Genomic DNA, 24,200 nt, shown 5'->3' with positions numbered 1-24,200 from the left:
TAACATCTGCCGGACGATGCTGAGGATGTTCTACGAGTCTGTGGTGGCCAGTGCCATCATGTTTACTGTTGTGTGCTGGCGCAGCAGGCTGAGGGTAACAGACACCAACAGAATCAACAAACTCATTCGTAAGGCCAGTGATGTTGTGGGGATGGAACTGGACTCTCTCACGGTGGTGTCTGAAAAGAGGATGCTGTCCAAGTTGCATGCCATCTTGGTCAATGTCTCCAATCCACTACTTAATGTACTGGGTGGGCACAGGAGTACATTCAGCCAGAGACTCATTCCACCGAGACGCAGCACAGAGTGTCATAGGAAGTCATTCCTGCCTGTGGCCATCAAACTTTACAACTCCTCTCTTGGAGGGTCAGACACCTTGAGCCAATAGGCTGGTCCTGGACTTATTTCATAATTTACTGGCATAATTTACATATTACTATTTAATTATTTATTACTATTTTCTATTACTATTTCTATTACTATTTATTATTTATGGTGCAACTGTAATGAAAACCAATTTCCCCCAGGATCAATAAAGTATGACTATAGCCTTCCTCGCCCAATCTTGGTGTCATCTGTCAATTTCCTTATTCAGTTTACTACACTATCATCCAGATCATTGATATAGATGACAATAGAAATGGATTCAGCCCCTATCCCTGTGGCACATCATTAGTCACAGGCCTCAAGTCAGAGAGGGAACCATCTACCACAACTCTCTGGCTTCTCCTGTAAAGGTAATGTCTAACCAAATTTAGTACCCCATCATGTATGCCAAGTGACTGAATGTTCTCCCATGCAGGAGCTTGTCAAGTACCTTGCTAAGGTCCATGTAGACAACATCCACTGCCTTGCCTTCATCAACTTTCATACTTCTTCCTCAAACAACTGTAAGATTGATTAAGCATGGCCTATCATACACAACGCCATGTTGACCATCCATAACCAGTCCCTCCTTATCCAAATAATTAAGTATCCAGCCCATAGGATACCTTCTAATAACCTTCTGACTATTGATGTCAGGCTCACCAGCTTCTAGTTTCCCAACTTATTCTTTGGGCCTTTCTTAAATAAAGGAAGAGCATTCTTCTTCATGTGCCTTGTGCGTTACACGCTTGGGCGATCATGGCTCTACATATCGAACGATCCCTCGCAGCGTCAATGATATCTCGCACACTTAGATCTGTTAGTTCTTTCACAGCGTCCATATATTTTCTTCTTTGCCTTCCTGTTCCGCATTTCCCAGGCACACGGCCTTGTAATGAAAGGCATTCTATTTCTCCCTTTCTGATGACATGGCCCAGGAATTTAAATTTCCTCTCATTTAATGTTCTCATTAAAGATCTTTTTGTATGGGTACGTTGGCGTACTGTCTCATTAGTTACCCTATCTCTATATGATATTTTCAGCTTTCTTCTAAGAAACCACATTTCTGTTGCTTCTAAGTTTCTTTGGAGTTCTGGTGTTATAGTCCATGTTTCAGAAGCATTCAGCAAGATTGACCAGATTTCAGTAGCCTAAGCCTTGTTGTCATAGAACTGAGTCTGTTGGTGAAAATGGGTCTCATTTTTTGAAAGTTGGTTTTGGCAATGGCAATTCTTCTTTTTATTTCTACAGCTTTAGCTATCTTTTAATCCACTGCTACCTCACCTGTAGCTAAGGACATTTTAAAAATTTCAGTTTGGGCCCCTACAAATTCTGCATTAGCCTACCACAAGGTCCAAGGAAACAACTTGTCAGGCATTTTGGATTTATCCACCCTAATTTGCCTCAAAACAGGAAACACTTCAATCTAACCCTTTCTTCCCACATAGCCCTCAATATTTCTTACATCCATGTGTCTATCTTAAGAGTCTCTTGAACATCTCTAATGAATCTGCCTCTATCACCACCCCTGGAAGTCGTCCCGCATACTCACAATTCTCTGCTACCCGCTCTATACTTTCCTCCAATTACTTTAACATCTGCCCAATGACATTAGCCACTTCCACCCTGGGATAAAATTCTCTGCTGTCCACTCCATTAATATCGCTTACCATCTTATACATCACTATCATCCCTCCCCACTGCCTTCATCAAACCAGCTTTTTCCCTTCTGCAAGCATGGACATATTGCACTTACCCAACTCACTGAGAGATTGTCAGAAGGTAACAAATGCTGGGTGAGGGCTCAGAGAGGTCCCAGGGGTGGGTCAACATTTGGGCCCTGTGTGGGGATGGGTTTGGTCTAGTTTTGGAATTTGTTATGGCCAGTGTTGGTTCATGGTCAGTATTTAGTCAGGGTCTGGTCCAGGTTGAGTTCTGTCATGGGTCAGAATCTGGGGCTAGTGAGGGTTAACATAGAAAATCTACTGCATAATACAGGGCTTTCGGCCCACAATGCTGTGCCGAACTTTAGAATTACCCAGAGCCCTCTATTTTTCTATGCTCTTTGTACCTGTCCAGGATTCTCTTAAAAGACCCTATTGTATCCACTTCCACCACCATCACTGGCAACCCATTCCAAATACTCACCATCTCTATGTAAAAACCTTACCCCTGACGTCAACTCTCTACTTACCTCCAAGTACCTTAAAACTGTGCCCTCTCGTGTTAGCCATTTCAGCCTTGGGAAAAAGCCTCTGACTATCCACATGATCAATGCCTCTCATCATCTTATACACCTCTATCAGGTCACCTCTCATCTGCCGTCACTCCAAGGAGAAAAGGCCAAGTTCGCTAAACCTACTTTCATAAGGCTTGCTCCCCAATCCAGGCAACATCCTTGTAAATCTCCACTGCACACTTTCTATAGTTTCCACATCCTTCCTGTAGTGAGATGATGAGAACAGTACACAAAGTGGGGTCTGACCAGGGTCCGATATAGCTGTAACATTACTTCTCGGCTCTTGAACTTGATGTCACAGTAGATGAAGACCAATACATCGTACGCCTTCCGAACCACACAGTCAATGTGCGCAGCTGCTTTGAGTGTCCTATTGCCAAGATCCTTTTCCATAGTGAATACTGAAGCAAAGTACTCATTAAGTACCTCTGTGATCTCCCCTGTTTCAATAAGCACTTTTCCACTGCCACGCTTGATTGGTCCTATTCTCTCATGTCTTATCCTCTTGCTCTTCACATACTTGTAGAATGCTTTGGGTTTTTCCTTAATCCGGTCCGCTAAGGCCTTCTCATGGCCCCTTCTGCCTCTCCTAATTTCTTTCTTAAGCTCCTTCCTATTAGCCTTATAATCTTCTAGATCTCTATCATTACCTAATTTTTTGAACCTTTCATAAGCTCTTCTTTTCTTCTTGGCTAGATTTACACCAGCCCTTGTACACCACAGTTCCTGTACCTGACCATCTTTTCCCTGTCTCATTGTAACGTACCCACGCAGAACTGCACGTAAATATCCCCTGAACATTTGCCACATCTCTTCCGTACATTTCCCTGAGAACATCTGCTCCCAATTTACACTTCCAAGTTCCTGTCTGATAGCTTCATATTTTCCCTTACTCCAATTAAATGCTTTCCTAACTTGTCTGTTCCTATCCCTCTCCAATGCCATGGTAAAGGAGATAGAATTGTGATCACTATCTCCAAAATGCTCTCCAACTGAGAGATCTGACACCCGACCAGGTTCATTTCCCAATACCAGATCAAGTACAACCTCTCCTCTTGCGGGCTTATCTGCATATTGTGTCAAGAAACATTCTTGAACACACCTAACAAACTCCACCCTATCCAAACCCCTTGCTCTGGGGACATGCCAATCATTGTTTGGGAAATTAAAATCTCCCACCATGACAACCCTGTTATTATTACACCTTTCCAGAATCTGTCTCCCTATCTGCTCCTCAGTGTCCCTGTTTCTATAGGGTGGTCTATAAAAAACACCTAGTAGAGATATTGACCCCCTTCCTGTTCCTAACCTCCACCCAGATAGACTCTGTAGACAATCCCTCCATGTCTTCCTCCTTTTCTGCAGCAGTGAAACTATCTCTGATTAACAGTGCCATGCTCCCACCTCTTTTGCTTCCCTCCCTGTCCTTTCTGAAACATCTAAAGCCTGGCAATCGAAGTAACCTTTCCTGCCCCTGAGCCATCCACATCTCTGTAATGGCCACAACATCATATTCTATGCCCCTTGAAGTAAATGCCAACATTGCATTTACCTTCTTTACCACAGACTCAACCTGTGAATTAACCTTCTGGGAGTCTTGCACGAGGACTCCTTAGTCCCTTTCACCTCTGATATTTGAATTTTCTCCCCATTTGGATAATAGTCTGCACTATTGTTCCTTTTACCAAAATGCATTATCATACATTTTCCAACACTGTATTCCATCTGCCACCTCTTTGTCCATTCTTCCAATTTGTCTAAGTTCTGCTGCGATCGCATTGCTTCCTCAGCACTACCTATCCCTCCACCTATCTTTGTATCATCTCAAACTTTGCCACAAAGCCATCTATTCCATTATCTAAATCACTGACAATGTGAAAAGTAGCAGTCCCAATACTGACTGTTGAGGAACACCACTAGTTACAGTCAGCCAACCAGAAAAGGCCCCTTTTATTACGACTCACTGCCTCCTGTCTGTCAGCCATTCTGCTGTCCATGCCAGTATCTTTCCTGTGATGCCATACGATTTTATCTTGTTCAGCAACCTCCTGTGCAGCACATTATCAAAGGCCTTCCGAAAATTTAAGTAAATGACATCTACTACCTTTCCTTTGTCCACCCTGCTTGTTACATCCTTGATGAATTCTAACAGACTTTTCTGACAAGATTTCTCTTCACAGAAAACATTCTGACTTTGACTTATTTTATGGGATTATTTAATTGGATGAGGTTGGTTTGGTCAGGGTCTGGGTTTGAGACCATAAGACCATAAGACAAAGGAGCAGAATTAGGCCATCTGGCCCATCGAGCCTGCTCCACTATTCAATCATGGTTGATCCTTTTTTTTGAAATCTCCTCCTCAACCCCAGCTCCTGGCCTTCTCCCTGTAACCTTTGATCCCATGTCCAATCAAGAATCTATCAATATCTGCCTTAAATACACCCAACAAGCTGGTTTCCACAGCTGCATGTGGGGACAAATTCCACATACTCACCACCTTTTGACTATAGAAATTTCTCCACATCTCTGTTTTGAAAGGGTGCCTCTCTATCCTGAGGCTGTGATCTCTTGTCTTAGACTCTCCTACCATGGGAAACACCCTTTTCACATCTACTCTGTCTAGGCCTTTCAACATGCGAAAGGTTTCAGTGAGATCCCCCCTCATCCTTCTGAATTCCAGTGAGTACAGACGCAGAGCCATCAAACGTTCCTTGTATGATAACCCTTTCATTCCTGGAATTATCCTTGTGAACTTCCTCTGGACCCTCTTCAATGCCAACACATCTTTTCTAAGATGAGGGGCCCAAAACTGTTCACAATACTCAAGGTGAGGCCTCACCGGTGCCTTATAAAGCCTCAGTATCACATACTTGCTCTTGTATTCTAGAGCTCTTGAAATGAATGGTAAGATGGCATTTGCTTTCCTCACCACTGACTCAACCTGCAAGTCAGCCTTCAGGGTGTTCTGCACAAGGACTCCCAATTCCAATTGCATCTCAGATTCCTGGATTTTCTCCCCATTTAGAAAATAGTCCACACATTTATTTCTACTACCAAAGTGCATGACCATGCATTTTCCAGCATTGTATTTCACTTGCCACTTTCTTGCCCATTCTCCTAATCTGTGCGGGTCTTTCTGCATCCTACCTGTCAACACTACCTGCCCCTCAACCAATTTTTGTATCATCTTTAAACTTGGTAACAAAGCCATCTATTCCATCACCTAAATCATTGATATACAGCATAAAAAGAAGTGGTCCCAACACCGACACCAGTGGAACACCACTAGTCACCGGCAGCCAACCAGAAAAGGATCCTTTAATTCCCACTCGTTGCTTCCTACCTATCAGCCAATGCTCTAACCATGTTAGGAACTTTCCTGTAATGTCATCGGTTATTAACCTGGTAAGCAGCCTGGTGTGTGGTACCTTGTCAAAGGCCTTCTAAAAGTCCAAATATACAACATCCACTACATCCCCTTTATCTATCCTACTTGTAATCTCCTCAAACAATTCCAGCAGGTTTGTCAGGCAGGATGTTCCCTGAAGGAAACCATGCTGACTTTGTACTATCTTGTCCTGTGTCACCAAGTACTCCCAACCACTGAGGTCAGGCTAATTGGTCTATAATTTCCTTTCTGCTGCCTTCCTCCTTTCTTAAAGAGTGGAGTGACATTTGCAATTTTCCAGTCCTCTGGCACCATGCCAGAGTCGAATAATTTTTGAAAGATCATTTCTAGCGCCACCACAATCTCTAATGCTACCTCTTTCAGAACCCTAGGGTGCAGTTCATCTGGTCCAGGTGACTTATGTACCTTTAGGTCTTTCAGCTTTTTGAGGACCTTCTCCATTGTAATAGTAACTGCACTCTCTTCTCTTCCTTCACACACTACAACATTAGGTATACTGCTTGTGTCTTCCACAGTGAAGACTGATGCAAAATACTCATTTAGTTCATCAGCAATCTCCTTGTCCCCCATTATTATTTCTCCTGCCTCATTTTCTAGCAGTTCTATATCCACTCTCATTTCTCTTTTATTTTTAACATATTTGATAAAACCTTTACTATCCTCTTTGATATTATTTGCCAGCTTGCTTTCATATTTCATCTTTTCTCTGCAGGTTTTTAAAAACTTCCCACTAATTTTTGCTTTGTTGTATGCCCTTTCTTTTGTTTTTACAATAGCTTTGACTTCTCTTGTCGGCCATGGTTGTACTATTTTACCATTTGCATATTTCTTCATTTTTGGAATACACATGTCCTGCACCTTCCTCATTTTCCCCAGAAACACACACCATTGCTGCTCTGCTGACATCCCTGCCAGCAGCTCTTTCCAATTTACTTTGGCCAACTCCTCTCTCATACCACTGTAAGGGAAAAAATACTGCTACATCAGACTTTACTTTCTCCCTATCAAATTTCAAGTTGAAATCAATCATATTGTGATCACTGTCTCCCGAGGGCTCTTTTACCTTAAGCTCCTTAATCACCTCCAGTTCATTACATAACACCCAATCCAGTATAGCTGATCCCCTAGTAGGCGCAATGACAAATTGCTCTAAAATGCCATCTTGTAGGCATTCAGCAAACTCACTCCCCTGAGATCCATTGCCAACCTGATTTTCCCAATTGACCTGCATGTTAGAATCTCCCATGACTGTCATAACATTCCCCTTTTGAACGCCTTTTCTATTTCCTGTTGTAATCTGTGCTCCATCTCCCAGCCACTGGTGGGAGGCCTGTGTATAACTGCCATCAACATCCTTTTACCCTTGCAGTTCCTTCACTCAACCCACAATGATTCAACATCTTCCAATCCTATGTCACATCTTTGTACTGATCTGATGCCATTCTTTACCAGTGGACCCACACCACCCCCTCTGCCTACCTTCCTACCCCTCCGATATAACATGTAACCTTGGACATTCAGCTCGCAACTACAACCGTCCTTCAGCCTTGATTCTGTGATAACCACAACAACATACTTGACGATCTGCAATATTGCAACAAGATCATCCACCTTATTTCTTATACTACGCGCATTTAGATACAACATCTTGAGTACCGTATTTGCTATCCTTTTGGATTCTGCATCCCTAGTGATTTGATACACAGCCTGTTGGCTGCATCTAAGACTCATCACCTGCCTGCTCTTACTGACAAGCTATCTTTACTCTTTTACCATCCGTCCTATCCTGAGTCTCTTCACTCCGGTTCCCACCCCCCACCAAGCTAGTTTGGTTAGGATTCAGGGTGGGAGACTGAGTTCAGTTAGAGTCTGCTTTGCGGTCTGTGTTTGGTTTGGATCTGGTGCAGGACGGGCTCTGGTCCCTCGCTGTGACCCACCTCTCTGAAGCCTCTCCCTCAGCTGCAGCTTGGCCAGTGAGAGTTTCTGCTCTGCCTCGGCCACTGCTGACCTCTTCACTGCCAACAGTTCCTCTGCATCGTGGACAGCCTGAGGACAGAGGGAGGTGTCAGACCACACTGGAACTGCTGAAGACTACCCTATCTCGTGCATCAGGCACGGCCCACTGCACCACACTCCCCATCAGCCTGCCTCAGTGCACACAGCCACAGATCCAACCCGTCATCCATTCAGCTGCAGACCACCGTGGGGTCTGTTCTGTGCACAGGACAGGGCACGAGTGGGGGGGGGGAGTGGAGAGAGAGGGGGACAGAGAGAGGGGAGAGGGCGAGGGGGGGGAGATGGGGAGAGGGGGGAGAGGGGGAGAGGGGAGAGGTGGGGAGAGGGGGGAGAGGGGGGAGAGGGGGGAGAGGGGGGAGAGGGGGGAGAGGGGGGAGAGGGGGAGAGAAGCAGCGGCTGCAGATTAGGGGAAGATACTGTGAGTGAGACAAAGGGAGAGAAGTGAAAGGATGGGGGTGGGGTTTGCAGACTGAGGAGGGAGGGAGGGAGGGTCGGAGAAAGTTGTGTCCTCCTGGGATTAGGGCTGACTGACCTGCAGTGTGATGTTGGTCTTGCCCATGTCCTTGCTCACACACTTGTCGTGCTCGTTGATGCGTTTGTGGAGTTCACAATATGCTTTCTGCAGCTGGTGGAGAATGGCCATGTTAAATGTGTCCCGTGTTCACCTGGTCCCTCTCAGTCTGTCCCACCCACACAGACCACCAGGGTCTGTCCCACCTGCACAGACCACCTGGGTCTGTCCCAGTCTGTCCCCACCCCCACTCACCACCTGGGTCTGTCCCAGTCTGTCCCCACCTCCACTCACCACCTGGGTCTGTCCCCACCATCACACACCACCTGGGTCTGACACAGTCTGTCCCCACCCTCACACACCACCTGGGTCTGTCCCAGTCTGCCCCCACCCCCACTCACCACCTGGGTCTGTCCCCACCCTCACATGCCACCTGGGTCTGTTCTGCCCGCACACACCACCTGGGTCTGACCCAGTCTATCCCCACCCTCACACACCACCTGGGTCTGTCCCAGTCTGTCCCCACCCTCACACACCACCTGGGTCTGTCGCAGTCTGTCCCCACCCTCACACACCACCTGGGTCTTTCCCAGTCTGTCCCACCCTCACACACCACCTGGGTCTGTTGCACCCTCACACACCACCTGGGTCTATCCCAGTCTGTCCCCACCCTCACACGCCACCTGGGTCTGTCCCAGTCTGTCCCCACCCTCACACACCACCTGGGTCTGTTCCACCCACACACGTTACCTGGGTCTGTCCCAGTCTGTCCCCACCCTCACATGCCACCTGGGTCTTTCCCAGTCTGTCCCACCCTCACATACCACCTGGGTCTGTTCCACCCTCACACACCACCTGGGTCTATCCCAGTCTGTCCCCACCCTCACACACCACCTGGGTCTGTCCCAGTCTATCCCCACCCTCACACACCACCTGGGTCTGTTCCACCCTCACACGCCACCTGGGTCTGTCTCAGTCTGTATCCACCCTCATACACCACCTGGGTCTGTTCCACCCTCACACACCACCTGGGTCTATCCCAGTCTGTCCCCACCCTCACACACCACCTGGGTCTGTCCCAGTCTGTCCCCACCCTCACACACCACCTGGGTCTGTGCCAGTCTGTCCCCACCCTCACACACCACCTGGGTCTGTTCCACCCTCACACACCACCTGGGTCTATCCCAGTCTGTCCCCACCCTCACACACCACCTGGGTCTGTCCCAGTCTGTCCCCACCCTCACACACCACCTGGGTCTGTTCCACCCTCACACGCCACCTGGGTCTGTCTCAGTCTGTATCCACCCTCACACACCACCTGGGTCTATCCCAGTCTGTCCCCACCCTCACACACCACCTGGGTCTGTCCCAGTCTGTCCCCATCCTCACACACCACCTGGGTCTGTGCCAGTCTGTCCCCACCCTCACACACCACCTGGGTCTGTCCCAGTCTGTCCCCACCCTCACACGCCTCCTGGGTCTATCCCAGTCTGTCCCCACCCTCACACGCCACCTGGGTCTGTCCCAGTCTGTCCCCACCCTCACCCACCACCTGGGTCTGTTCCACCCTCACACACCACCTGGGTCTGTCCCAGTCTGTCCCACCCTCACACACCACCTGGGTCTGTTCCACCCTCACACACCACCTGGGTCTGTCCCAGTCTGTCCCACCCTCACACACCACCTGGGTCTGTTCCACCCTCACACACCACCTGGGTCTATCCCAGTCTGTACCCACCCTCACACACCACCTGGGTCTATCCCAGTCTGTCCCCACCCTCACACACCACTTGGGTCTGTTCCACCCTCACACACCACCTGGGTCTATCCCAGTCTGTTCCCACCCTCACACACCACCTGGGTCTGTCCCAGTCTGTCCCCACCCTCACACGCCACCTGGGTCTTTCCCAGTCTGTCCCACCCTCACACACCACCTGGGTCTGTTCCACCCACACACATTACCTGGGTCTGTCCCAGTCTGTCCCCACCCTCACACGCCACCTGGGTCTTTCCCAGTCTGTCCCACCCTCACACACCACCTGGGTCTGTTCCACCCTCACACACCACCTGGGTCTGTCCCAGTCTGTACCCACCCTCACACACCACCTGGGTCTGTCCCAGTCTGTACCCACCCTCACACACCACCTGGGTCTGTCTCAGTCTGTATCCACCCTCACACACCACCTGGGTCTGTTCCACCCTCACACACCACCTGGGTCTATCCCAGTCTGTCCCCACCCTCACACACCACCTGTGTCTGTCCCAGTCTGTCCCCACCCTCACACACCACCTGGGTCTGTCCCAGTCTGTCCCACCCTCACACACCACCTGGGTCTGTTCCACCCTCACACACCACCTGGGTCTGTCCCAGTCTGTCCCACCCTCACACACCACCTGGGTCTGTTCCACCCTCACACACCACCTGGGTCTATCCCAGTCTGTCCCCACCCTCACACACCACCTGGGTCTATCCCAGTCTGTCCCCACCCTCACACACCACCTGGGTCTGTCCCAGTCTGTCCCACCCTCACACATCACCTGGGTCTGTTCCACCCTCACACACCACCTGGGTCTGTCCCAGTCTGTCCCCACCCTCACACACCACCTGGGTCTATCCCAGTCTGTCCCCACCCTCACACACCACCTGGGTCTGTCCCAGTCTGTCCCACCCTCACACATCACCTGGGTCTGTTCCACCCTCACACGCCACCTGGGTCTTTCCCAGTCTGTCCCACCCTCACACACCACCTGGGTCTGTTCCACCCTCACACACCACCTGGGTCTGTCCCAGTCTGTCCCCACCCTCACATGCCACCTGGGTCTGTCCCAGTCTATCCCCACCCTCACACTCCACCTGGGTCTGTCCCAGTCTGTTCCCACCCTCACTCACCACCTGGGTCTGTCCCAGTCTGTCCCCTCCCCCCTCACACACCACCAGCATCTGTACCCACCCTCAGATACTAACTGTGTCTGTACTCACTCTCACACACCATCCGGGTCAGTGTGGAGAGCGTGGGGAGTGCAGGGGAAAAGTTTGTATCTCCCCAGGGGTCAGACAGGTGTGTGTGATGGTGAGGGAGGAGGCTGCGACTCCCCTAGGGTCATTGAGGGGAGTGAGGTGGTAGGGGGGACTCCATGACTCCCCAGGGGTCAGTGAGGGAAGCCTGGGGGTGGGAGAGGAGTTTGTGACTCCCCAGGAATCAATGAGAGGAGAGCAGGGGTTGGAGAGAGCTTGTGACACCACGGGGGGACAGACAGGTGTGAGTGAGGGTGGGGGAGGAATGTGCAGTTCCCCAGGGGTCAGTGAGCCAGCAGCAGATGGTGGTGCTGGAGACAGAGCAGGGATTTCGGGCAAACCCACCTCGTGCTGATACTGGGACAACTCCTTCGTCAGTTCTGAAACCTGGCTCTGGATCCTGGACACAGAGGAGTCAGGTTACAAGACCACAGTCTGAAGCAGCCCCCAGCCAACACACCCCCAGCCAACACACCCCCAACAACACAACCCCAATCCAACACATACCCTCAATACCACAACCCCAGCCAATCAACAACACATACCCTCAATACCACAACCCCAGCCAATACAGCCCCCAACAACACTACCCCAATCTAACACATACCCTCAAAACCACAACCACAACCAACACACCCCCTCAACAACACAACCCCAATCCAACACAACCCCCACCCAACATACACTCTCAAAACCAAAACTCTCACACAACACACACTCAACAACACAAACCCTACCTGGCGCAGGCCTGCAACACCACAACCCCAGCCAACACACACCCTCGACACCACGACCCAAATCCAACACACACCCTCAAGCTCAGAACCCCCACTCCCCACACACACACACACACACACACACACAACCACACAACCCCCCACCCCACAAACATCCTCATCCCATCCCACACACACACCCTCAATTCCACCCAACACACACCCTCAACACAAGCCCCACCAATAGAGATACACCCACAACATCACACTCTCTCAACTGCACAACTTCAAACCAACACACACCCTCATCCTTACAACCCTACAATCTAATCCAATACACACACCCGCAACACCAAATCCCACCAGACAGACATATCAACACCACAGACCCCAACACGAACACCCTCAACACAACAATCCCCACCCAACACAAACACTCACCCCCACAAACTCCACAAGACATGCTCAGCACCAGAACCCCAACCCAACACATACCCTCAACATACAACCCTGGGCCTACACACACATCTTCAACACCACAATGCACACCCAGCAGGCTCCCTCAAACCTCCAACACCCACCCATCAACCCTCACCCAACAAGGCCCTGATGCCGTCCGAACTGCTGAATTCATTCAGCATACTGAAAGTATTGCTTTGATCACAGCATCTGCAGATTATTTTGTGTTTACCTCAACACAACAGCCCCTACCCCACATACACCCTAAAACCCACAAACCCTACCCAACACAACCTCAACACCATAAGACCCACCCCCCCACACACAGATACCCTCAACATCACAGCCCCGCCCCAACACAAAGTCTCAACTCCCACCCAAAACACGACCTCGACACCAAAACCCCCATGAAACATACACACCCTACACACACACACCCTCAACACAACCATCACCCAACACACTCTAAACCCCACATACACCCTCAACCCCCACCTAACACACTCCCTAAACCCCACAATCCACACTCAAAACACATCCTCAGCACAACACCCACCTCACACAGACCCTCAACCTCAAAACCCTTCTTCACATGCAACCTCAACCACACAATCCCCACTCAACACTCACCCTCAACACCACAACACATATGCTCCCACACACACACTCTCAAAACCACAACCCCAACACCACACACACCGTCAACCCCACAACACACACCTAAAACACACCCTCAATACTATAAACCCCACACAACACACTCCCTCAGCCCCATAATCCTCACTCAAAACACACCCTCAACACCACAACCCCCACCCCACACACACATCCACAACCTCACTATGCAAACACCCACAATCCCAACACTCACCCAACAAACACCCTCAGCTCTACAACCACAACCCACACCCCCACAGACACTCAACACTTCAAACCTAAGTGAACACACACCCTCAACACCACTACACCCAAGCAGCACACACACACCTCCAACCCACAATGCTCACTGTGCACACATTCTTAACCTAACACCCAGCCCGCACAAACCCTCAACCACACAACTCCCACCAAAAACACACTCATCTTTACAACCCACACCCACCCTCAAACCCACAATTCTAACCCCACATACAGCACACATCCTCAACACCACAACCTCTACCCCACACATCCAGAACACCGTAACCCACAGGCAACAAAGAAACCCGCAACCCAACAATCCCACCTTACACTCAACCTCAACACCACAAACCTCAACCCACACACAAACATACTCAACCCACAATGCACAGCCAGCACATACCCTCAACACTGCAACCCCCACTGTCAACCATACACCAACACAAAACACACACTCAACACCACAACCCACAATGCACAGCCAGCACATACCCTCAACACTGCAACCCCCACTGTCAACCATACACCAACACAAAACACACACTCAACACCACAACCCACAATGCACAGCCAGCACATACCCTCAACACTGCAACCCCCACTGTCAACCATACACCAACACAAAACACACACTCAACACCACAACCCCCACCAAACACACAACCCACTATCACAACTTCCACCCACCGCGCACCAACACAAGTCTCACCGAAAACATGCACTCGACACCACAAGCCCCACCCCACACAGACCCTCAACATCACAACCCACACCCTACACAAACACCCTCCTCTCCACAGCCTGCACCCCACACACACCCTAAAATGCCACAATTCTCAGCCCACACACATCTCATCAAAAAACCCCACCGACCACACTCACTCAGCCACATACTCCTCACCACACACACACCCTCAACACCACAACCTCCACCTGAAACACACCCTCAACACCCTAATCCCCACCCAAAACACAACTGTAACACAATCCCCACAGAACAAACCCCTCAACCTAATAACCCCCACACAATACACTCATAACCACAACCCCAAATGAATGCACACACTTTACACCACAAACCCCACCCAACACACACCCTAAACACCAGACTCCCAACGAACATATACTTTCAACTCCAAGACCCCCAACCAACATACAACCTCAACCCTACAATGCCCACTCCACATGCACCCTAAAGCACACAACTCCAACTTAACCCACACCCTCAACACCACAACACCCACCCTCCACAGACACACACACACACTCAATCCCACAACGCACACCCAGTACACACCCTCAACCCCCTACCCCATATGCACCCTCAACACCACAACAGCCAACCAACACACACACTCAACACCAAATCACCTCACAACGCACACTCTCAACTCCACAGCTCCCGCTCCACATGCACCCTCAACCACACAACCCCCACCTCACACACACCCACAGACTCACAAACCCCATCCTACACATCCTGAACACCAGAGCCCAAACCCACCACACACACACTCAACACCACAACACCCACCCAACACACGCCAACACTACAGCCCATACCCCACACACACACTCAGCACAACACCTACCCAACACACATCAACACCAAAGTCCACATCGCACACACACTCAACACCACAACACCCACCCCCGCAACTCCCACCCAACACACACACTCAACACAACAGCCACCCAACACACACCCACAACTCCCACCTAACACATATCCAACACACACACCACAACCTTCACCCAACACACTCTCTGCGCAACCCCCACCCAACACACTACACCACAATCCCCACCAATACATGCCCAAAACACACTCTATACACAACCCCCACCCAACACAGTTTGTACACCACAACCTCCACACAACACATACCCACCACCACAACCTCGACCCAAGACACACCCCCTACACCACAACACTTATCCAAGACACACCCTCAACATCACAACTGCATCCCACACATGCTCCTCCACAACCCCCACTCAACACACACCCTCAACAGATGTCCCACCCTACACACACCCTAAGCCCCACCCAACAGACACCCTGAATACCAAACCCCCACTGAACATGTACCTTCAACTCCAAAACTCCCAACCAACTTACAACCACAACCCTACAATGCCCACCCCCACACACCCTAAACCCCACCTATCACACACACTCAATATCACAGCCCCCAACCAACACAAACCTTCAACCTGACAACCCCACCAAACATAAACACTCAACCCTATAACCCCACCCCACATGCACCCTCAACAGTACAACCCACACCACACACACACTCAATACCACAGCCCCAAATGAACATAGAATAGTACAGCACATTACAGGCCCTTCAGCCACAATGTTGTGCCGACCCTCAAACCCTGCCTCCCATATAACCCCCCACCTTAAATTCCTCCATATACCTGTCTAGTAGTCTCTTAAACTTCACTAGTGTATCTGCCTCCACCACTGACTCGGGCAGTGCAGTCCACGCCCCAACCACTCTCTGAGTAAAAAACCTTCCTCTAATATCCCCACTGAACTTCCCACCCCTTACCTTAAAGCCATCAACACCCTCAACCCTCACCACACACACAACCTCAACACCAGAACCCCACCCAGCGCACTCCCTAAATCCCACAATCCTCACTGCACACACACCCTCAACACCACAAACTCTATCCAAAGCACACCAGCAACCTAACAGCCACCCAATGCACCCCCAAATTAATGCACAGCCTGACCACCAAATTCCTACCCAACACATACACTCAACTCCAAAACCCCCACCCAATGTACATCCTCAAACCCACAACTCCCAACCCACACCAACACACACCCTCAAACCCAATACAAACATCCAGCACACACCCTCAACCCCACAACACCCACCCAACAAAAATCCTCAAACCCACAACGCCCATCCCACATGCACACTCAACACCACAACCCACTCTCCACACACACAACCCTAAATGAATACACACCATCAACACCACAACCCCTACTCCAAACACACCCTCAACCATGTGCACTCCCTCAACACAACAACCCCACCTCACACACTCAACCCCACAATGCACACAGCACACATCCTGAACCCCACAAGCCTCACCCCACCCTCAACACCACAACCCCTACTCCACACACACACACACACACACACACACACACACACTCAACCATACAAAAACACAACATAGGCTCAACACAATGCCACATGACACACACTCTCAGCATAACTCCATCCCCCCCATACACCTTCAACCCCATATACCCACCCAACAAACACCCTTAACACTACAAACCCCACCCAACACACACCCTGAACACCAACCCTCCCACCCAAAAACATACCCTCAACTCCAAAACATACACTCAAGACCACAACCCCAAATGAACGCACACCCTAACACCACAACACCCAACCAACAAACACCCTGAACTTCAAATGCACACCCACCATATATCTCTCAAAAAAGAGATGGATAGAGCTCTTAAAGATAGCGGAATCAAAGATTATGGGGATAAGGCAGGAACTGGATACTGATTGTGGATGATCAGCCGTGATCACAGTGAATGGCGGTGCTGGCTCGAAGGGCCGAATTGTCTACTCCTGCACCTATTGTCTATATATGCTAAATTTTAAAACGTCCACCCAACACCCTCAACCCCACTGCACATGCACCTTCAACATCTCAACCGCAGCCGCACACACTCCTTTAACACGACAACCCCAACCCCACACACACACGCTCAACTGCACAACACCCACCCAACAAATACACTCAATACCACAAGCCCCACATCATACACACACTCTTAAACCCCCATGCACGCGCAGCAGAAGCACCATCCCACACACACACATCCTCAATTCCACTATGCACAAGCAGCACGCACCTTCAACCCCCCTACACCCAGCCAACATACATCCTCAACCCCGGAACCTGCATCCACAATCACCTTCAACCACAAAACACACACTCAACATACACCCTGAACAGCACAATATCCACCCCACACACACCCTCAACACCACAACCACCACCCAGCACACTCCCCCAAACCCAATATGCACGCCCAGCACACACCCTCAACCGCACAACACCCACCCAACAAGCACCTTCAACTCCACAACCCCCACGCTGCATGCATCCTCAACACCACAATCCACACCCGTACACACACTCAAGTCCACAATCCTTAACAAATGCACACCTTCAAAACCACAACTCCCAACCAACACACATCCTCAATCCCACACAACCCACCCAACATACACACCCTCAACCTGACAACCCACAACCTCAGCACCTGGTCAGTGTCTCCCGGGATCCATTTTCCCTCTTTCCACAATACTCCTACTTCCCCACCCTGAATCCAGACGCGATCCAAATACAGTCTGTACCCCAGAGATTGATCCAGCTGTCAGTGTGAATCAGGGATATGTGAGGTGAATCCAGGGGTTTTGATGGACTTTTTGGTGCGAGGACGGTTCGCTGGGATGTGTGCATGTGTGAGGTGCTTGAGGGACTGGAGGGGTGAGGTGAGTGAAGGGTTTGAGTTAGTGGTGTGGTCGAGGGACTGGGGTGACTGATGATGGTTCACTCACGGGTGTGAGCTGAGTGAGGGTTTGAATGTCTGAAGGGGTGAGGTGAGTGAAGCGTCTGAGTTAATGGAGTGAGTGATGGACTGTGGTAAATGCGGATGGTACAATCGCAGGTGTGAAGTGAGTGAGGTGTTTGCGAGTCTGAAGGGGTGAGTGGGATGTGGAGGACCCCTGACCTGTCAGCTTCCTCCTCTTTCTGCCGCTTCTCGGCTTCTCTCCTGCATTGCAGATCGGCTTCCAGCCTCTCCCTCAGGACCACAGTGATGCTAATATCCCAGTCCTGCAGAGTCCTAAGGGTGGGGTCTGTCGACGCCACCTGGCAAAGCCATGGGACAGGTTAGCACTTGTCTCCACTCTCCACAACACACCACCAGCCCACTCCACCCTTCTTCCCCCTGCTCTCCCCCCATCACCATCCACACAAGGCAGCACACAGCACAGGTCCCGGGATCTGTGATGGGCTGTGCCCTCCAGGGAGCTGGAGTAGCAGGGTCCTAGGACATACAACATAGCACACTACAGCCCAGTACAGGCCCTTATTATCCCAACCTTTCAACTTTCTCTAAGATCAATCTAACCCATCCCTTCCACAATGCCCCTCATTTCTCTATCATCCATGTGCCTATCAAAAAGTCTCTCAAATGTCCCTGATTTATCAGACTCACGACTCCTGGAAACATGTTCCATGCACCCTCCACTCTTTCTGTAGAAAACCTACCTCGGACATCCACTCCCCCCATACTTTCCTCCAATCACCTTAAAATGATACCTCCTCATATTACCCATTTCTGCCCTTGGAAAAAGTCTTTGGGTATCCACTCTATCTGTGCCTCTTATCATCATTTACACCTCTATCAAGTCACCTCTCATCCTCCTTCACTCTAAAGAGATAAGCCCGAGATCACTCAACTTATCCTCATAAAGCATGCTCTCTAATCCAAGGCAGCATCCTGGTAGATCTCCTGTGAACCATCTCTAAAGCTTCCACATTCTTCCTATAATGAGGTGACCAGAAGTGTACGCAATAATCCCAGTGGTCTCACTAGGGTTTTATAGAGTTTCAACATTACTTAGAGGCTCTAGAATTCATGAGTGTCTGCAGCAGATCCACCATCCAGCAGGAGATGCATAAGAACATAAGAAATAGGAGCAGGAGTTGGCCATCTGGCCCATCAAGCCTTTTTTATACTTTATACTTTATTGTCACCAAACAATTCATACTAGAACGTATAATCATCACAGCGATATTTGATTCTGCGCTTCCTGCTCCCTGGATTACAAATATTCAATATTAAAAATAGTAAAAATTAGTAAATATTAAAAATTTAAATTATAAATCATAAATAGAAAATAGAAAAATAGAAAGTAAGGTAGTGCAAAAAAAACCGAGAGGCAGGTCTGGATATTTGGAGGGTACGGCCCAGATCCGGGTCAGGATCCGTTCAGCAGTGGAAAGAAGCTGTTCCCAAATCTGACCGTATGAATCTTCAAGCTCCTGAACCTTCTCCTGGAGGGAAGAGGAACGAAAAGTCTGTTGGTTGGGTGGGTCGTGTCCTTGATTATCCTGGCAGCACTGCTCCGACAGCGTGCGGTGTAAAGTGAGTCCAAGGATAGAAGATTGGTTTGTGTGATGTGCTGCGCTGTGTTCACGATCTTCTGCAGCTTCTTTCGGTCTTGGACAGGACAACTTCCATACCAGGTTGTGATGCACCCTAGAAGAATGCTTTCTACGGTGCATCTATAAAAATTAGTGAGGGTTTTAGGGGACAGGCCAAACTTCTTTAGTTTTCTCAGGAAGTAAAGGCGCTGGTAGGCCTTCTTGGCAGTGAACTCTGCTTGGTTGGACCAAGTCCGGTCATTTGTGATATTGACCCCGAGGAACTTAAAGCTTTTGACCTGTTCCACTTGCGCACCACTGATGTAAATTGGGTCGTGCAGTCCACTACTGCTTCTGAAGTTAACAACCAATTCCTTCGTCTTGTTGATGTTGAGGTTATTGTCTTTGCACCATGCCACCAGGTTCTTAATTTCCTCTCTGTACTCAAACTCATCATTACCCGAGATATGGCCTACATTTGTCGTGTCATCAGCAAGCTTATAGATTGAGTTTGATGGAAACTTGGCTACACAATCATGGGTGTACAGTGAGTACAGCAGGGGGCTGAGTACACAGCCTTGTGGGGCACCGGTGCTCAGAGTGATTGTAGAGGAGAGCTTATCCCCTATTTTTACAGCCTGGGTCCTGTCTGTGAGGAAGTTGAAGATCCAGCTGCAGATCTGAGTGCTAAGGCCCAAGTTCCGGAGCTTAGGAATCAGTTTATTTGGAATGATGGTATTAAAGGCAGAGCTGTAGTCAATGAAAAGGAGCCTTACGTACGCGTCTTTATTCTCCAGGTGTTCTAAGGAAGAACATAGGGCCAGAGAGATGGCATCTGCCATTGACCTGTTGCTCCGGTAGGCGAATTGCAAAGCACCGAGGTTGACCGGTAGGCTATGGTTGATGTGGGCCATAACCAATCTCTCGAAGCACTTCATAGCAATTGATGTCAGAGCCACAGGTTGATAGTCATTCAGGCATGCCACCTTGCTCTTCTTCGGCACTGGGATTATCGTTGCCTTCTTAAAACACAAGGGGATCTTAGACTGAAGCAAGGAACAGTCCACAATTCAATAATATTATGGCTGACAACAGGAATTCTGCAGATGCTGGAAAGTCAAGCAACACACATCAAAGTTGCTGGTGAACGCAGAGGCCAGGTAGCATCTCTAGCAAGAGGTACAGTCAACGTTTCAGGCCGAGACCCTTTGTCAGGACTAGTTCTGACGAAGGGTCTCAGCCCGAAACGTCGACTGTACCTCTTCCTAGAGATGCTGCCTGGCCTATCAGGCAGGAACTTGGAAGCATAAATTGGGAACAGATGCTCTCAGGGAAATATACAGCAGAAATGTGGCAAATGTTCAGGGAATATTTGCTTGGTGTTCTGCATAGGTATGTTCTAATGAGACAGGGAACGGAAGGTAGGGTACAGGAACCGTGGTGTACAAAGGCTGTTGAAAATCTAGTCAAGAAGAAAAGAAAAGTTTATGAAAGGTTCAAAACACTGGGTAATGATCGAGAAGATTTTAAGGGTAGCAGGAAGGAGCAAAAGAATGAAATTAGCAGAGCCAGAAGGGGCCATGAGAAGTGCTTGGCATGCAGGATTAAGGAAAACCCCAAGGCAATCTACAAGGATAACACGTAAGAGAATAGGACCAATCAAGTGTAACAGTGGAAAAGTGTGTATGGAACTGGAGGAAATAGCAGAGGTACTTAATGAATACTTTCCTTCAGTATTCACTACGGAAAAGGATCTTGATGATTGTAGAGATGACTTACAGTGGACTGAAGAGCTTGAGCATATAGACATTAAAAAAGAGGATGTTGTGGGGTTTTTAGAAAGCAGCAAGTTGGATAAGTCACCGGGACAGGATGAGATGTACCCCAGGTTACTGTGGGAGGTGAGGGAGGAGATTGCTGAGTGTCTGGAAATGATCTTTGCATCATCAATGGGGACGCGAGAGATTCCGGAGGATTGGAGGGTTGTGGATGTTGTTCCTTTATTCAGGAAAGGGAGTAGAGATAGCCCAGGAATTTATAGACCAGTGAGTCTTACTTCAGTGGTTGGTAAGTTGATGGAAAAGATCCTGAAAGGCTAGATGTATGAACATTTGCAGAGGCATGATATGATTAAGAATAGTCAGCACGGCTTTGTCAAAGGCAGGTTGTCCCGTACGAGGCTGACTGAATTTTTTGAGGATGTGACTAAGCACATTGATGAAAGTAGAGCCGTAGATGTAGGGAATATGGATTTCAGCAAGGCATTCGATAATGTACCCTATGCAAGGCTTATTGAGAAAGTAAGGAGGCATGGGATCCAAGGGGACCCTGCTTTATGGATTCAGAATTGGCTTCCCACAGAAGGCAAAGAGTGGTTGCAGGTGGGTCATATTTTGCAGGGAGGTCAGTGACGGTGACCAGTGGTATGCCTCAGGGATCTGTTCTGGGACCCTTCTCTTCATGATTTTTATAAATGACCTGAATGAGGAAGTGGAGGGATGGATTAGTAAACGCTGATAACATGAAGGTTGGGAGTGTTGTGGATAGCGTGGAGGACTGTCAGAGGTTACAGCAAGAAATTGATAGGATGCAAAACTGGGCTGAGAAGTGGCAGATGGAGTTCAACCCCGATAAGTGTGAGGTGGTTCATTTTGGTAGCTCAAATATAGCAGAATATCATATTAATGGTAAGACTCTTGGCAGTGTGGAGGATCAGAGAGATCTTGAGGTCTGAATCCATAGGACGCTCAAAGCACCTACGCAGGTTGACTCTGTGGTTAAGAAGGCATACGGTGCATTGGCCTTCATCAATCGTGGGATTGAGTTTAGGAGCCGAGAGGTAATGTTATACAGGACCCTGGTCAGACCCCACTTGGAGTACTGTGCTCAGTTCTGGTCATCTCACTACAGGAAGGATGTGGAAACTATAGAAAGGGTGCAGAAGAGATTTAGAAGGATGTTGCCTGGATTGGGGAGCATGCCTTATGAAAACAGATTGAGTGAATGGCCTTTTCTCCTTGGGGCGACGGAGGATGACAGGTGACCTGATAGAGGTGTATACGATGATGAGGGGCATTGATCGTGTGGATAGTCAGAGGCTTTTTCTCAGGGCTGAAATGGCTAACACGAGAGGACAAAGTTTTAAGGTGCTTGGATGTAGGTAGAGAGAAGATATCAGGGGTAAGTTTTTTACACAGAGAGTGGTGAATGCGTGGAATGGGCTGCTGGCGATGGTGGTGGAGGTGGATACGATAGGGTCTTTTGAGAGACTTTCGGATAGGTACGTGGAGCTTAGAAAAATAGAGGGCTATGGGTAATCCTAGTAATTTCTAAGGTCGGGACATGTTTGGCGCAACTTTGTGGGCCGAAGGTCCTGCGTTCTGCTGTAGGTTTTCTATGTTCTATGTTCTAACTTCCCAATTATTTACTTCACCCCTCCACCACCCTCCCCAGTTTCGCCTATCACCTTGTGTATCTTCCTCCCCTCGCCACACCTCCAACTCCGACTCCTCATCTTTTTCACTCCAGTCCTGATGAAGGGTCTCGGCTGTCTTTCCATCAATGTTGCCTAGCCTGCTGAGTTCCTCCAGCGTTTTGTGTGTGCTGCTTGGATTTCCAGCATCTGCAGATTTTCTCTTGTTTGACACTGGAGGCTCTGGTAGAACAAAGGACCCTACAGAAAGTCCTGACAATTCTGAACACTGGTTTGCACCCTCTGCATACCACCTTAGCTGAACAGAGAGCACTTTTAGTGATAGTCTAAGATGACTGCGCTGCTCCAAAGAGCGTCACACGAGGTCACTCTTACCCTCAGCCATCAGGCTCAATAATGAGTCAACCTATAGCCGGGCAAGTGATGACCACCTCCTGCAGACTGTTTGAGGTCACTTATTTTTTATTCTTTCTACTTGTTTTCTAATATTTATATACCTGTGCACTTGTGATGCTACTGTGACACTGTAATTTCCTTTGGGATCAGTATCTATCTATCTATCTATGTGCCTTGTGCTGCGTGTGACAGTTGGGACTGCACTGTGTTTTTCACCTTCGACCTGCAGTAATGGTGTTTTGTTTGGTTGTATTCATGAGTATTCATGTATGGATGAATGACAATTAAACTTGAACTTGAATTACCTCCTCTGGTAAGTCAGTTTATTTTTATCACATGTGTAATGAAGTAAAGTGAAAAACGTTTCATGTTGTTCCATCGAGGTAGTACAAAGGAAAACAACAACAGAATACAGAATAAAGGTTGACAATTACAGCTGGCAGCTTGTTTCATACACTGACCACCCTTGGGGTGAAGAAGTTCTCCTTCAGGTTTGTATTAAACCTCTCCCCTCTCACCTTAA

General features: G+C 48.9%; 1 protein-coding gene across 1 annotated transcript in view; it reads right to left on the bottom strand.

Moving 5' to 3' along the window:
• The window catches only part of LOC134343691 (IQ motif and ankyrin repeat domain-containing protein 1-like), a 150,843-nt gene that overhangs the window by 25,596 nt on the left and 101,047 nt on the right, over positions 1–24,200 (bottom strand). The window contains exons 8-11 of the mRNA XM_063042445.1: positions 18,428–18,567; positions 11,903–11,957; positions 8,563–8,655; positions 7,952–8,060 (exon numbers count right to left, since the gene is read on the bottom strand). Coding sequence (XP_062898515.1) covers positions 7,952–8,060; positions 8,563–8,655; positions 11,903–11,957; positions 18,428–18,567 — 397 coding nt within the window. The remainder of the gene's footprint in view (positions 1–7,951; positions 8,061–8,562; positions 8,656–11,902; positions 11,958–18,427; positions 18,568–24,200) is intronic.

Source organism: Mobula hypostoma, chromosome 3, assembly GCF_963921235.1.
Source record: "Mobula hypostoma chromosome 3, sMobHyp1.1, whole genome shotgun sequence".
NCBI lineage: Eukaryota > Metazoa > Chordata > Chondrichthyes > Myliobatiformes > Myliobatidae > Mobula > Mobula hypostoma.
This window is presented reverse-complemented; position numbering and strand designations above follow the sequence as displayed.